At 52.0% G+C, this 15,886-nt stretch overlaps 1 protein-coding gene across 1 annotated transcript in view; it reads left to right on the plus strand.

Annotated features, from left to right (window-relative positions):
- ccdc146 (coiled-coil domain containing 146) overlaps positions 1-15,886 on the plus strand; it is a 67,626-nt gene that overhangs the window by 41,271 nt on the left and 10,469 nt on the right. Inside the window, exons 15-18 of the mRNA XM_055937261.1 lie at positions 43-191; positions 1,454-1,682; positions 10,625-10,753; positions 11,002-11,139. Of these exons, the coding sequence (XP_055793236.1) occupies positions 43-191; positions 1,454-1,682; positions 10,625-10,753; positions 11,002-11,139 (645 nt within the window). The remainder of the gene's footprint in view (positions 1-42; positions 192-1,453; positions 1,683-10,624; positions 10,754-11,001; positions 11,140-15,886) is intronic.

A 15,886-nucleotide genomic window follows, 5' to 3' on the forward strand; every position in this document is an offset into this window, starting at 1 on the left:
ACCTGGGTTATGATGTTTCTCTGTTCTGATCCCATCTCCAAGGTGACCCAGGTGCTTCATGAAATGAGACAGAAGAGGGAGGAGCAGAAGCTGAACCTGGGCCGGCTGACCCACATGATCAACTACCATGAACAGAACCTGCTACAGATGAGGAAGAGCCACGACAACGCCGTGCAGAGTCGCAATGACAGGTGAGTCTGTCTGTCTGTTTGTCTGCCTGTCTGTCCGAAGAGGAAGAGCCATGACGCGGCCATGCAGAGCCACAATGACAGGTGAGTCTGTCTGTTAGATGAGGAAGAGACAAAACACAGCCATGCAGAGCCACAATGGCAGGTGAGTCTGTCTGTCTGTTAGATGAGGAAGAGACAAAACACAGCCATGCAGAGCCACAATGACAGGTGAGTCTGTCTGTCTGTCAGATGAGGAAGAGACAAAACACAGCCATGCAGAGCCACAATGGCAGGTGAGTCTGTCTGTCTGTTAGATGAGGAAGAGACAAAACACAGCCATGCAGAGCCACAATGACAGGTGAGTCTGTCTGTCTGTTAGATGAGGAAGAGACAAAACACAGCCATGCAGAGCCACAATGACAGGTGAGTCTGTCTGTCTGTTAGATGAGGAAGAGACAAAACACAGCCATGCAGAGCCACAATGACAGGTGAGTCTGTCTGTCTGTCAGATGAGGAAGAGACAAAACACAGCCATGCAGAGCCACAATGACAGGTGAGTCTGTCTGTCTGTTAGATGAAGAAGAGACAAAACACAGCCATGCAGAGCCACAATGACAGGTGAGTCTGTCTGTCTGTTAGATGAGGAAGAGACAAAACACAGCCATGCAGAGCCACAATGACAGGTGAGTCTGTCTGTCTGTCAGATGAGGAAGAGACAAAGCACTGCCATGCAGAGCCACAATGACAGGTGAGTCTGTCTGTTAGATGAAGAAGAGACAAAACACAGCCATGCAGAGCCACAATGACAGGTGAGTCTGTCTGTCTGTTAGATGAAGAAGAGACAAAACACAGCCATGCAGAGCCACAATGACAGGTGAGTCGGTCTGTCTGTTAGATGAGGAAGAGACAAAACACAGCCATGCAGAGCCACAATGACAGGTGAGTCTGTCTGTCTGTTAGATGAGGAAGAGACAAAACACAGCCATGCAGAGCCACAATGACAGGTGAGTCTGTCTTTCTGTTGATCAGTCTGCACCGTCCACACGACCACCAACCAAGATTCTACATACCAGATAGGGAAAGACAGCTACTGCTTACGACTAACTACACGCAACGATGCTGAACAATGTGGGCGATTGGGCAGCTACTGATGGTATTTGACCGATCCTCATCCCTACTTTACAGTTTGATAGCTCTCTTTCCATCTCTCTCTCTCTCTCTCTCTCTCCATCTCCATCGCTCTCTCCTCTCTCTCCTCTCTCCTCTCTCTCTCTCTCTGACAGAGGGGTACAGTTGCTGGAGCGTGAGGAGGAGATGTGTATTTTCTATGAGAAGGTGAATGTTCAGGAGGGCCTGATCAGAGACGGTAACATAGAGATGCAGGTGCTGGAGGAGGAGACATGCTGCCTGCAGATGATCACCAAGGAAGAAGGAAGACAGACAGCCCTCAGGAGGAAACTGGTGCCCTGCCAGAGGAGACTGGAGGGAGAGAGCACCATGCTGCAGATACAGGTACATTAGAAGCCTGGGTCACATTCACTAAGGCACACCGTTCCAAAACGCTAGTCCCTTCTTATTGGTTAGTTCAGCTAGTCCCTCCCTGTTCAGCTAGTCCCTCCCAGTTCAGCTAGTCCCTCCCAGTTCAGCTAGTCCCTCCCTGTTCAGCTAGTCCCTCCCTGTTCAGCTAGTCCCTCCCAGTTCAGCTAGTCCCTCCCAGTTCAGCTAGTCCCTCCCAGTTCAGCTAGTCCCTCCCAGTTCAGCTAGTTCCTCCCAGTTCAGCTAGTCCCTCCCTGTTCAGCTAGTCCCTCCCTGTTCAGCTAGTCCCTCCCAGTTCAGCTAGTCCCTCCCAGTTCAGATAGTCCCTCCCTGTTCAGCTAGTCCCTCTCTGTTCAGCTAGTCCCTCCTAGTTCAGCTAGTCCCTCCCAGTTCAGCTAGTCCCTCCCAGTTCAGCTAGTCCCTCCCAGTTCAGCTAGTCCCTCCCAGTTCAGCTAGTCCCTCCCTGTTCAGCTAGTCCCTCCCAGTTCAGCTAGTCCCTCCCAGTTCAGCTAGTCCCTCCCAGTTCAGCTAGTCCCTCCCAGTTCAGCTAGTTCCTCCCAGTTCAGCTAGTCCCTCCCTGTTCAGCTAGTCCCTCCCTGTTCAGCTAGTCCCTCCCAGTTCAGCTAGTCCCTCCCAGTTCAGCTAGTCCCTCCCAGTTCAGCTAGTCCCTCCCTGTTCAGCTAGTCCCTCCATGTTCAGCTAGTCCCTCCCTGTTCAGCTAGTCCCTCCCAGTTCAGCTAGTCCCTCCCTGTTCAGCTAGTCCCTCCCAGTTCAGCTAGTCCCTCCCTGTTCAGCTAGTCCCTCCCTGTTCAGCTAGTCCCTCCCTGTTCAGCTAGTCCCTCCCTGTTCAGCTAGTCCCTCCCTGTTCAGCTAGTCCCTCCCTGTTCAGCTAGTCCCTCCCTGTTCAGCTAGTCCCTCCCTGTTCAGCTAGTCCCTCCCTGTTCAGCTAGTCCCTCCCTGTTCAGCTAGTCCCTCCCAGTTCAGCTAGTCCCTCCCAGTTCAGCTAGTCCCTCCCAGTTCAGCTAGTCCCTCCTAGTTCAGCTAGTCCCTCCTAGTTCAGCTAGTCCCTCCCAGTTCAGCTAGTCCCTCCCAGTTCAGCTAGTCCCTCCCTGTTCAGCTAGTCCCTCCCAGTTCAGCTAGTCCCTCCCAGTTCAGCTAGTCCCTCCCAGTTCAGCTAGTCCCTCCCAGTTCAGCTAGTCCCTCCCAGTTCAGCTAGTTCCTCCCAGTTCAGCTAGTCCCTCCCTGTTCAGCTAGTCCCTCCCTGTTCAGCTAGTCCCTCCCAGTTCAGCTAGTCCCTCCCAGTTCAGCTAGTCCCTCCCAGTTCAGCTAGTCCCTCCCTGTTCAGCTAGTCCCTCCATGTTCAGCTAGTCCCTCCCTGTTCAGCTAGTCCCTCCCAGTTCAGCTAGTCCCTCCCAGTTCAGCTAGTCCCTCCCTGTTCAGCTAGTCCCTCCCAGTTCAGCTAGTCCCTCCCTGTTCAGCTAGTCCCTCCCTGTTCAGCTAGTCCCTCCCTGTTCAGCTAGTCCCTCCCTGTTCAGCTAGTCCCTCCCTGTTCAGCTAGTCCCTCCCCGTTCAGCTAGTCCCTCCCAGTTCAGCTAGTCCCTCCCAGTTCAGCTAGTCCCTCCCCGTTTCAGTCAGTTTTCTTCCGTTTAGAGCCTTATGAATACGACCCTGTTGTCTGACGTCAGATAACACTGGACTGTCAGTCAAAGGGCGGGTAGGAATGACAGCGTCAGACGGGAGGAAGTGGATAGGAACCTCTGAGAACTGGTTGTTAACTCTGACTTGATTTCAAGCAGGTTGTTTCAAGTCCTCATGTTTTGCTCTATTTTTAACCAGAGCTCTAGATGGATAATAGGATGTTTATTTCAGAGTTTCCCATGCACTGACTGCTCGTTGATATCCCCAGTATAACTTAACGTTGGACTACACAGCCTCTTTAACACTGTCAGGACTCAGAAAGGCCCCTACCAAGGAGACGTGTATCTAAAGGCCCCTGTTGTACCTCCTAGTCTTTATCTAAACATAACACTCAGAAAGTCCCCTGTTGTACCTCCTAGTCTTTAGCTAAACATAACACTCAGAAAGGCCCCTACCAAGGAGACGTGTATCTAAAGACCCCTGTTGTACCTCCTAGTCTTTATCTAAACATAACACTCAGAAAGACCCCTGTTGTACCGCCTAGTCTTTAGCTAAACATAACACTCAGAAAGGCCCCTGTTGTACCTCCTAGTCTTTAGCTAAACATAACACTCAGAAAGCTGTGTATAATGGACTTCATGCTGTACATATTGATGCCTGGTGAGTCACTCCAGTCTCTCCTCACCTTTATAGGTTTTTAAAGTCCTGTCAGATCAGATGTTCTCAGAGACTTGGGATGCATCCCAAATGGCACCATATTCCCTATATAGTATCCTGGGCCCTGGTCAAATGTAGTGCACTATAAAGGGAATAGGGTCCCATTTGAGATGCAACCATAAACTCTTCCACTGAAATTTGTCCCATTTGTGCAGTGATATGTCTAAACATTGTTTTTATAATATATAAATGACTTCCACATTTAAAAGTGTTTGATGTAAACATTCAAACCAACCGACACTTTTGAACGTTACTGTCGTACGGTAACGTGGCTGTCCTCGCCAACATCTCTGACTGGAGAGTACTGTAGCCTAATGGGTAGCTGACTAGATGCCTCCTCAGATAGCTTCTCCATGACACCATCTGCTAGTAGGGACCTGACAAGGACACCCTGGAGAAAGGCCACTTAAAGAGATTCTCCGGTACTTTTGTATACTTTTTATCCAGCAGTTCTGAAAGTAGCACTCACGAGCCAAAAGTGGTCCCCAAAAATCGTGTACTACGTCACATATGTGCAGATATGTGCACCACGTCATTGCTCTCTCTCTCTCTCTCTCTCTCTCTCGCTCTGTTGTGTGTGCATCACTCAAATGGCGCAGGGCTGAAGCTCATTGGCTGAAACTCGATTTGCTAAGGGTCTGGCCCACATGGGGGGAAAATGTAGGGAAAATGGCACAGCACAGCTTCCAGAAAACAGTCGCTTTCGTGGCTAATTTAAGAGAGTAATCTGCTCATAGATTATGCATGTATGAACTACATGTTGACACATCCGGCCCAAAGCGGGTGGTTTAAAAAATATTTACTAGTCACCAAAGTTCCGGAGCATATCTTTAATGGATTCAATAGCTCAGCAGTGGTGGCTGGTGGCACTCTAAATCAGAGGATGGGCTGAACGGATTGAATGGAATGGTGTCAAACCCATTAAACATATGGTTTCCTTGTGTTTAATACCATTTCATTCTCTCCATTCCAGGCATTATTATGAGCCGTCCTCCCTTCACCATCCTCCTGTGATGTTCAGTGCTCAAAGGGTTAGAGCAATGCTATTAAAACAATTCAACGGGATCCCATTTTTTCTGTCAGAATTTCTCGCGACTCCATTGCAGGCCAAATCTTAAACCTTAAAATCTGTACATTTAGATTTTTATATCAACAAATAACCTTAAATTCATTGCATTTTCTTATCAAAATGAAAAGAAACCAATAAATACTTTTATTCAATAAATTATATTTTTCAAAAACGTATAACAATAATCTGTACTCTTATATATTATATTTGTTTTGGGGGGGGTGACCCCACTGCAGTTCCACCATGACCCCACTAGGGGTTGCAACCCTGACTTTGAATACCACTGGGTTAGAGAGGAGGCTCATTAGCTACAGTGCCAATGTAACCGATCATATAACACAAACACTGTCACAAAGGCTAAGTCTGAGAGAGACAGCCTCTGTTGCCTCATCAGACTGGTGGTATTTGAGCTTTAATTTCCTGACATCAACCATTGCTCTTAGTTACTGTAGTTAGCTTTTTACTAAGGGTGAATAAATTCAGAACTGTTCTAGGACTCCATGCCTCGGTTGTTCCTTGGCTGAATAGGTGACCTTTGTCTTTCCATAACCTGGCACTTTTATAGAGACATTCTTCTCTCTGTCTACAAGCCAGACAGGCCAGCATTGGAGACGGGGCCGGAGCAGAGGTTGAGGCCTGAGTTGGGGTGTCGTTGGCCCACTGCTCTTTACTGGAATCCGTCCGTAATGACCAACAGGCAGTGGATGTCCCCTGATGGCCCCAATGTCTCTGTCTGGATTCTGGAACCTGGCCCCAATAACTAAGGGGCAATGGCTTCTTATGGCCCCAAGTCTCACAGGCCTCTCAGTGCCCACTGGAGAGAATGGGTGGACTTGGGACAGACTCCTCAACTCTCCAATCACCGCTCAGCTGCTTTCTGACAGTGGGAAATTCTACCATAGTTTTGTCCCCTTCTGTTACCTTCCATCCATAAATCAGTCAAGCCATTCATCCATCTATCCACCCCTCTGTCCCCTCTGTTCCTCAGCCGTGCTGTTGGCTATGTGATTTAGACAGTCAGGGGAGACTGTGTGATTTAGACAGTCAGGGGAGACTGTGTGTTTTAGACAGTCAGGGGGAGACTGTGTGATTTAGACAGTCAGGGGGAGACTGTGTGTTTTAGACAGTCAGGGGAGACTGTGTGTTTTAGACAGTCAGGGGAGACTGTGTGATTTAGACAGTCAGGGGGAGACTGTGTGTTTTAGACAGTCGGGGGAGACTGTGCGATTTTGACAGTCGGGGGGAGACTGTGTGGTTTAGACAGTCGGGGGGAGACTGTGTGATTTAGACAGTCGGGGGGAGACTGTGTGTTTTAGACAGTCAGGGGAGACTGTGTGTTTTAGACAGTCAGGGGAGACTGTGTGATTTAGACAGTCAGGGGGAGACTGTGTGATTTAGACAGTCAGGGGGAGACTGTGTGTTTTAGACAGTCGGGGGAGACTGTGCGATTTTGACAGTCGGGGGGAGACTGTGTGGTTTAGACAGTCGGGGGGAGACTGTGTGATTTAGACAGTCGGGGGGAGACTGTGTGATTTAGACAGTCGGGGGGAGACTGTGTGATTTAGACAGTCGGGGGGAGACTGTGTGATTTAGACAGTCGGGGGGAGACTGTGTGTTTTAGACAGTCGGGGGGAGACTGTGTGGTTTAGACAGTCGGGGGGAGACTGTGTGGTTTAGACAGTCGGGGGGAGACTGTGTGGTTTAGACAGTCGGGGGGAGACTGTGTGATTTAGACAGTCAGGGGAGACTGTGTGATTTAGACAGTCGGGGGGAGACTGTGTGATTTAGACAGTCAGGGGGAGACTGTGTGATTTAGACAGTCAGGGGAGACTGTGTGATTTAGACAGTCGGGGGGAGACTGTGTGATTTAGACAGTCGGGGGGAGACTGTGTGTTTTAGACAGTCGGGGGGAGACTGTGTGATTTAGACAGTCGGGGGGAGACTGTGTGATTTAGACAGTCAGGGGGAGACTGTGTGATTTAGACAGTCAGGGGAGACTGTGTGATTTAGACATTCAGGGGGATTGCGGTATTGGCAGAGAGGAAGTAAACAGCATTCCCAATCCACTCACGATCCACCATGATGTGATCACATTAAACAACAATGTATTACTGTGAAACAGATGTCTCTTATTCTCAGGCTGTTTACACTTCAGAGAGGAATGTGTCTGTTGTTAGAATGCACTTAAGATCACACAGTATAAAATATTAAAGTTTGTGTGTGAAATTCAATATACACTCTGGATAGCTTTCCTTGACCCAAGCCAGAAGCAACCTTTAATCGCTTCCAAATAAACAATTCAACTGTTTTACAGTACAGAGCTGCCCTGGTTTATCAGTGCTCTGAGGGGGTGGGGGTTTTACAGTACAGAGCTGCCCTGGTTTATCAGTGCTCTGAGGGGGTGGGGGTTTTACAGTACAGAGCTGCCCTGGTTTATCAGTGCTCTGAGGGGGTGGGGGTTTTACAGTACAGAGATGCCCTGGTTTATCAGTGCTCTGAGGGGGTGGGGGTTTTACAGTACAGAGCTGCCCTGGTTTATCAGTGCTCTGAGGGGGTGGGGGTTTTACAGTACAGAGCTGCCCTGGTTTATCAGTGCTCTGAGGGAGTGGGGGTTTTACAGTACAGAGCTGCCCTGGTTTATCAGTGCTCTGAGGGGGTGGGGGTTTTACAGTACAGAGCTGCCCTGGTTTATCAGTGCTCTGAGGGGGTGGGGGTTTTACAGTACAGCGCTGCCCTGGTTTATCAGTGCTCTGAGGGGGTGGGGGTTTTACAGTACAGCGCTGCCCTGGTTTATCAGTGCTCTGAGGGGGTGGGGGTTTTACAGTACAGAGCTGCCCTGGTTTATCAGTGCTCTGAGGGGGTGGGGGTTTTACAGTACAGAGCTGCCCTGGTTTATCAGTGCTCTGAGGGGGTGGGGGTTTTACAGTACAGAGCTGCCCTGGTTTATCAGTGCTCTGAGGGGGTGGGGGTTTTACAGTACAGAGCTGCCCTGGTTTATCAGTGCTCTGAGGGGGTGGGGGTTTTACAGTACAGAGCTGCCCTGGTTTATCAGTGCTCTGAGGGGGTGGGGGTTTTACAGTACAGAGACAATCAGTCAGGCAGTGAGACAGTTAGCCAACCAGACAGTCAGTCAGGCAGTGAGACGGTTAACCAACCAGACAGTCAGTCAGGCAGTGAGACGGTTAACCAACCAGACAGTCAGTCAGGCAGTGAGACGGTTAACCAACCAGACAGTCAATCAGGCAGTGAGACGGTTAACAACCAGACAGTCAGTCAGGCAGTGAGACGGTTAACCAACCAGACAATCAGTCAGGCAGTGAGACGGTTAACAACCAGACAGTCAGTCAGGCAGTGAGACGGTTAACCAACCAGACAGTCAGTCAGGCAGTGAGACGGTTAACCAACCAGACAGTCAATCAGACAGTGAGACAGTTAGCCTACCAGACAGTCAGTCAGACAGTGAGACAGTTAGCCAACCAGACAGTCAGTCACTGTCAGCCAGTCAGGCAGTGAGACAGTGACGTCCTCCAGAATGTGCCTCAGCATGCAGCTCTGTCAACATCTCTGACTGATGTGACTGATGTGAGGGTGGTGTGCAGAGTGATTCAATCACATAGTAAATCATCTGCCTCTAATGTAATGTAGGTCTCAGATCCAATCTCTCACTCTCACATTCTCTTGTTCTCTCACGCGCTCTCCCTCTTTCTCTGTCTCTCTCTCTCCTCTCGGTCTCTCTCTCTCCTCTCGGTCTCTCTCTCTGAGGGTGGTCTCAGGCTACAGTACAGTCGTCTTTTAGTCCATCAGAGTTTGATTATGAATAGCAGAGGCATTTCAAAATCTCATTCCGTTGTTAGAGTACATGGAGGATGTTGCTTAGAGCATGTACACATTACATCACATCACACGGAGACACTGGAGACAGAGGAACTGTGAGTCTCTGAGCGTGCTCAGTTCCACTGGACTCCGTGAGGTTGATCACGTGAGGTGTATGGTGTTCAACAGGAGTCATGCAGCTACGCTCGTCCTGTCACAGACCTGCTAGGATCATCTCTCCTTCATTAAAGGCAGAAGAGAAGAAGAGAAGGAGCTTCTTTTCTCTTCCTGTCTGTTGACCTCTTCTCCTCCCAATCAGCTCTGCTTCATTAGAAAGCTTCAACTGGAAAAGAATGGGCATCACACACGCAAAAGGAGAGGGAGGTGTTGTCTCCCGACGGGTTCATTCAGACCGTGGCGTTGAGCTCAATGCACGGATATGTGTAGAAACCATGGCTGTGTGAAAGATCGGCACATCCCAAATCTCCATTCTGGGGTCAACAGCTGATTTACAGTAATTCTGTGAATAATGAGAATTACTATCCTGGTAACCATATAATGGTATGATAGGATGATGATAGGAAACCTACATATTATTAACCTGCAACTCACATTAACCTGCTCGTCATGCAGAAACAAACCCTATGAATGCTAATTGAGGATATAATGGTTACCAGGACAGGGAGCCTAGTGTATCTGTTAAGATGCTCGTCATGCTGAAACAAACCATATCGACTTCTGTCATGGTGTTGTCTGACACATCACCCCAACACTATTTAGATGATTGTGAGGTCGAGTTGGTCTCTGACACCGGAGGTTGGTGGCACCTTAATTGGGGAGGACAGGCTCGTGGTAATGACTGGACCGGAATCAGTGGAATGGTATCAAATACATCAAACACATGGTTTCCATGATTTCCAAGTGTTCGATGCCATTCCATTCGCTCCGTTCCAGACATTATTATGAGCCGTCCTCCCCTCAGCAGCCTCCAATGGTCTCTGAATATCCTCATGGATAATAAAAGTCGACTTATCTCATCTCTTCTTCTCTCCTCTCCTCTCCTCTTCTCTTCTCTTCTCTCCTCTCTTCTTCTCTCTTCTTCTCTCCTCTCTTCTTCTCTTCTCTCCTCTCCTCTCATCTTCTCTCTTCTTCTCTCTTCTTCTCTCCTCTCTTCTTCTCTTCTCTCCTCTCCTCTCTTCTTCTCTCTTCTTCTCTCTTCTTCTCTCCTCTCTTCTTCTCTCCTCTCTTCTTCTCTCCTCTCTTCTTCTCTCCTCTCTTCTTCTCTCCTCTTCTTCTTCTCCCCTCTTCTTCTCTCCTCTCTTCTTCTCTTCTCTCCTCTCCTCTCATCTTCTCTCTTCTTCTCTCTTCTTCTCTCTTCTTCTCTCTTCTTCTCTCCTCTCTTCTTCTCTCCTCTCTTCTTCTCTCCTCTCTTCTTCTCTCCTCTCTTCTTCTCTCCTCTTCTTCTTCTCTCCTCTTCTTCTTCTCTCCTCTTCTTCTTCTCCCCTCTTCTTCTTCTCCCCTCTTCTTCTCTCCCCTCTTCTTCTCTCCTCTCTTCTTCTCTCCTCTCTTCTTCTCTCCTCTCTTCTTCTCTCCTCTCTTCTTCTCTCCTCTCTTCTTCTCTCCTCTTCTCTGCCCTCTTCTCCTCTCTTCTGTCTCCTCTCTTCCGTCTCCTGTCCTGTAGCTGTCAGAGTGTAAGGAGCGTATGTTGGAACTAGAGAAGGCCTTGGAGGATCCAGGACAGGAGAACAGGGCCAGAGAGCTGGAGGGGAACGACCCGTCTCCAGTTGAACTCATCCAGAAGATAGAACAGGTAAAGTCTACAGTAGTGAAGCTGCTTTACAGTCATGCAGGCAGATTTCAGAACAGTGGCCAGGTCTGGGTCTAAACGGTCAGTGTATCTGAAGGAGACTAAGAACACTAACTATGCCACTTTTCTTTCTTGAGGAAAGGTGAAGTCATCAATCAAGATTACCACCAATTAATCATATCCCTTCGTTATAATTGATTGAGGTTGAAGCTGTCTCATGTTAATGTGGGTTAATGTGTGTGTGTGTTCAGTTGGAGGTTGGCTTGGCGGAGAGGGAAGAGCTGCTCCTGGAGAAGGACTTGGTGTTTGAGCAGGTGACCCGGCTTTCTCAGCGAATCAGAGCTAAGGCCGAGAACGGCAAGCAGGACACACTGCAGCTAGCCAAGAAGGTACACACACACACACACACACACACACACACAGAGCAGGCAGCCTAGAGGGTGTACACACACACACACAGAGGAGGCAGCCTAGATGGTGTACACACACACACACACACACACACACACACACACACACACACACACACACACACACACACACACAGAGGAGGCAGCCTAGAGGGTGTACACACACAGGAAGCAGCCAAGAAGGCATCTCCTGCCAAACTCATCCATTCATACACTCTCAGTCGGGGTAGAGGATCTTGGAGCGTGGTGTTTCCATGTGCCTGGTGCTGCCTAGCAGACTGACTCCCCTCTCAGTCGGGGTAGAGGATCTTGGAGCGTGGTGTCTCCATGTGCCTGGTGCTGCCTAGCAGACTGACTCCCCTCTCAGTCGGGGTAGAGGATCTTGGAGCGTGGTGTCTCCATGTGCCTGGTGCTGCCTAGCACACTGACTCCCCTCTCAGTCGGGGTAGAGGATCTTGGAGCGTGGTGTCTCCATGTGCCTGGTGCTGCCTAGCACACTGACTCCCCTCTCAGTCGGGGTAGAGGATCTTGGAGCGTGGTGTCTCCATGTGCCTGGTGCTGCCTAGCAGACTGACTCCCCTCTCAGTCGGGGTAGAGGATCTTGGAGCGTGGTGTCTCCATGTGCCTGGTGCTGCCTAGCAGACTGACTCCCCTCTCAGTCGGGGTAGAGGATCTTGGAGCGTGGTGTCTCCATGTGCCTGGTGCTGCCTAGCAGACTGACTCCCCTCTCAGTCGGGGTAGAGGATCTTGGACCGTGGTGTCTCCATGTGCCTGGTGCTGCCTAGCAGACTGACTCCCCTCTCAGTCGGGGTAGAGGATCTTGGAGCGTGGTGTCTCCATGTGCCTGGTGCTGCCTAGCACACTGACTCCCCTCTCAGTCGGGGTAGAGGATCTTGGAGCGTGGTGTCTCCATGTGCCTGGTGCTGCCTAGCAGACTGACTCCCCTCTCAGTCGGGGTAGAGGATCTTGGAGCGTGGTGTCTCCATGTGCCTGGTGCTGCCTAGCAGACTGACTCCCCTCTCAGTCGGGGTAGAGGATCTTGGAGCGTGGTGTCTCCATGTGCCTGGTGCTGCCTTGCAGACTGACTCCCCTCTCAGTCGGGGTAGAGGATCTTGGAGCGTGGTGTCTCCATGTGCCTGGTGCTGCCTTGCAGACTGACTCTCCTCTCAGTCCGGGTAGAGGATCTTGGAGCGTGGTGTTTCCATGTGTCTGGTGCTGCCTAGCAGACTGACTCCCCTCTCAGTCGGGGTAGACGATCTTGGAGCGTGGTGTCTCCATGTGCCTGGTGCTGCCTTGCAGACTGACTCTCCTCTCAGTCGGGGTAGAGGATCTTGGAGCGTGGTGTTTCCATGTGCCTGGTGCTGCCTAGCAGACTGACTCCCCTCTCAGTCGGGGTAGAGGATCTTGGACCGTGGTGTCTCCATGTGCCTGGTGCTGCCTAGCAGACTGACTCCCCTCTCAGTCGGGGTAGAGGATCTTGGAGCGTGGTGTCTCCATGTGCCTGGTGCTGCTTAGTAGACTGACTCTCCTCTCAGTCGGGGTAGAGGATCTTGGAGCGTGGTGTCTCCATGTGCCTGGTGCTGCCTAGCACACTGACTCCCCTCTCAGTCGGGGTAGAGGATCTTGGAGCGTGGTGTCTCCATGTGCCTGGTGCTGCCTAGCAGACTGACTCCCCTCTCAGTCAGGGTAGAGGATCTTGGAGCGTGGTGTCTCCATGTGCCTGGTGCTGCCTAGCAGACTGACTCCCCTCTCAGTCGGGGTAGAGGATCTTGGAGCGTGGTGTTTCCATGTGCCTGGTGCTGCCTAGCAGACTGACTCCCCTCTCAGTCGGGGTAGAGGATCTTGGAGCGTGGTGTCTCCATGTGCCTGGTGCTGCCTAGCAGACTGACTCCCCTCTCAGTCGGGGTAGAGGATCTTGGAGCGTGGTGTCTCCATGTGCCTGGTGCTGCCTAGCAGACTGACTCCCCTCTCAGTCGGGGTAGAGGATCTTGGAGCGTGGTGTCTCCATGTGCCTGGTGCTGCCTAGCACACTGACTCCCCTCTCAGTCGGGGTAGAGGATCTTGGAGCGTGGTGTCTCCATGTGCCTGGTGCTGCCTAGCAGACTGACTCCCCTCTCAGTCGGGGTAGAGGATCTTGGAGCGTGGTGTCTCCATGTGCCTGGTGCTGCCTAGCAGACTGACTCCCCTCTCAGTCGGGGTAGAGGATCTTGGAGCGTGGTGTCTCCATGTGCCTGGTGCTGCCTAGCAGACTGACTCCCCTCTCAGTCGGGGTAGAGGATCTTGGACCGTGGTGTCTCCATGTGCCTGGTGCTGCCTAGCAGACTGACTCCCCTCTCAGTCGGGGTAGAGGATCTTGGAGCGTGGTGTCTCCATGTGCCTGGTGCTGCCTAGCACACTGACTCCCCTCTCAGTCGGGGTAGAGGATCTTGGAGCGTGGTGTCTCCATGTGCCTGGTGCTGCCTAGCAGACTGACTCCCCTCTCAGTCGGGGTAGAGGATCTTGGAGCGTGGTGTCTCCATGTGCCTGGTGCTGCCTAGCAGACTGACTCCCCTCTCAGTCGGGGTAGAGGATCTTGGAGCGTGGTGTCTCCATGTGCCTGGTGCTGCCTTGCAGACTGACTCCCCTCTCAGTCGGGGTAGAGGATCTTGGAGCGTGGTGTCTCCATGTGCCTGGTGCTGCCTTGCAGACTGACTCTCCTCTCAGTCGGGGTAGAGGATCTTGGAGCGTGGTGTTTCCATGTGCCTGGTGCTGCCTAGCAGACTGACTCCCCTCTCAGTCGGGGTAGAGGATCTTGGAGCGTGGTGTCTCCATGTGCCTGGTGCTGCTTAGTAGACTGACTCTCCTCTCAGTCGGGGTAGAGGATCTTGGAGCGTGGTGTCTCCATGTGCCTGGTGCTGCCTAGCACACTGACTCCCCTCTCAGTCGGGGTAGAGGATCTTGGAGCGTGGTGTCTCCATGTGCCTGGTGCTGCCTAGCAGACTGACTCCCCTCTCAGTCAGGGTAGAGGATCTTGGAGCGTGGTGTCTCCATGTGCCTGGTGCTGCCTAGCAGACTGACTCCCCTCTCAGTCGGGGTAGAGGATCTTGGAGCGTGGTGTCTCCATGTGCCTGGTGCTGCCTAGCAGACTGACTCCCCTCTCAGTCGGGGTAGAGGATCTTGGAGCGTGGTGTCTCCATGTGCCTGGTGCTGCCTAGCAGACTGACTCCCCTCTCAGTCGGGGTAGACGATCTTGGAGTGTGGTGTCTCCATGTGCCTGGTGCTGCCTTGCAGACTGACTCTCCTCTCAGTCGGGGTAGAGGATCTTGGAGCGTGGTGTTTCCATGTGCCTGGTGCTGCCTAGCAGACTGACTCCCCTCTCAGTCGGGGTAGAGGATCTTGGAGCGTGGTGTCTCCATGTGCCTGGTGCTGCCTAGCAGACTGACTCCCCTCTCAGTCGGGGTAGAGGATCTTGGAGCGTGGTGTCTCCATGTGCCTGGTGCTGCCTAGCACACTGACTCCCCTCTCAGTCGGGGTAGAGGATCTTGGAGCGTGGTGTCTCCATGTGCCTGGTGCTGCCTAGCAGACTGACTCCCCTCTCAGTCGGGGTAGAGGATCTTGGAGCGTGGTGTCTCCATGTGCCTGGTGCTGCCTAGCAGACTGACTCCCCTCTCAGTCGGGGTAGAGGATCTTGGAGCGTGGTGTCTCCATGTGCCTGGTGCTGCCTAGCAGACTGACTCTCCTCTCAGTCGGGGTAGAGGATCTTGGAGCGTGGTGTCTCCATGTGCCTGGTGCTGCCTAGCAGACTGACTCCCCTCTCAGTCGGGGTAGAGGATCTTGGAGCGTGGTGTCTCCATGTGTCTGGTGCTGCCTAGCAGACTGACTCCCCTCTCAGTCGGGGTAGAGGATCTTGGAGCGTGGTGTCTCCATGTGCCTGGTGCTGCCTTGCAGACTGACTCTCCTCTCAGTCCGGGTAGAGGATCTTGGAGCGTGGTGTTTCCATGTGTCTGGTGCTGCCTAGCAGACTGACTCCCCTCTCAGTCGGGGTAGAGGATCTTGGAGCGTGGTGTCTCCATGTGCCTGGTGCTGCCTTGCAGACTGACTCTCCTCTCAGTCGGGGTAGAGGATCTTGGAGCGTGGTGTTTCCATGTGCCTGGTGCTGCCTAGCAGACTGACTCCCCTCTCAGTCGGGGTAGAGGATCTTGGAGCGTGGTGTCTCCATGTGCCTGGTGCTGCCTAGCAGACTGACTCCCCTCTCAGTCGGGGTAGAGGATCTTGGAGCGTGGTGTCTCCATGTGCCTGGTGCTGCCTAGCAGACTGACTCTCCTCTCAGTCGGGTTAGAGGATCTTGGAGCGTGGTGTCTCCATGTGCCTGGTGCTGCTTAGTAGACTGACTCTCCTCTCAGTCGGGGTAGAGGATCTTGGAGCGTGGTGTCTCCATGTGCCTGGTGCTGCCTAGCACACTGACTCCCCTCTCAGTCGGGGTAGAGGATCTTGGAGCGTGGTGTCTCCATGTGCCTGGTGCTGCCTAGCAGACTGACTCTCCTCTCACCCCAGCTCCCTGCAGGGCCCAGCCCAGTGTCTCCTGGATGAAGTATCACCTGCCCACCAGGCCAAGGCTGTTAGTTATCCCAATGACTTAATGAGCCATGTTACACACACACACAGCCTCACAAAGACACACGCTCCCTAACACACACACAGCCAATGAGCCAAAGTTGCTGTGCACTCTGAGGCAAATCCTCTCAGC

This window comes from Salvelinus fontinalis, chromosome 11, assembly GCF_029448725.1.
Source record: "Salvelinus fontinalis isolate EN_2023a chromosome 11, ASM2944872v1, whole genome shotgun sequence".
NCBI classification, from domain to species: Eukaryota; Metazoa; Chordata; class Actinopteri; order Salmoniformes; family Salmonidae; genus Salvelinus; species Salvelinus fontinalis.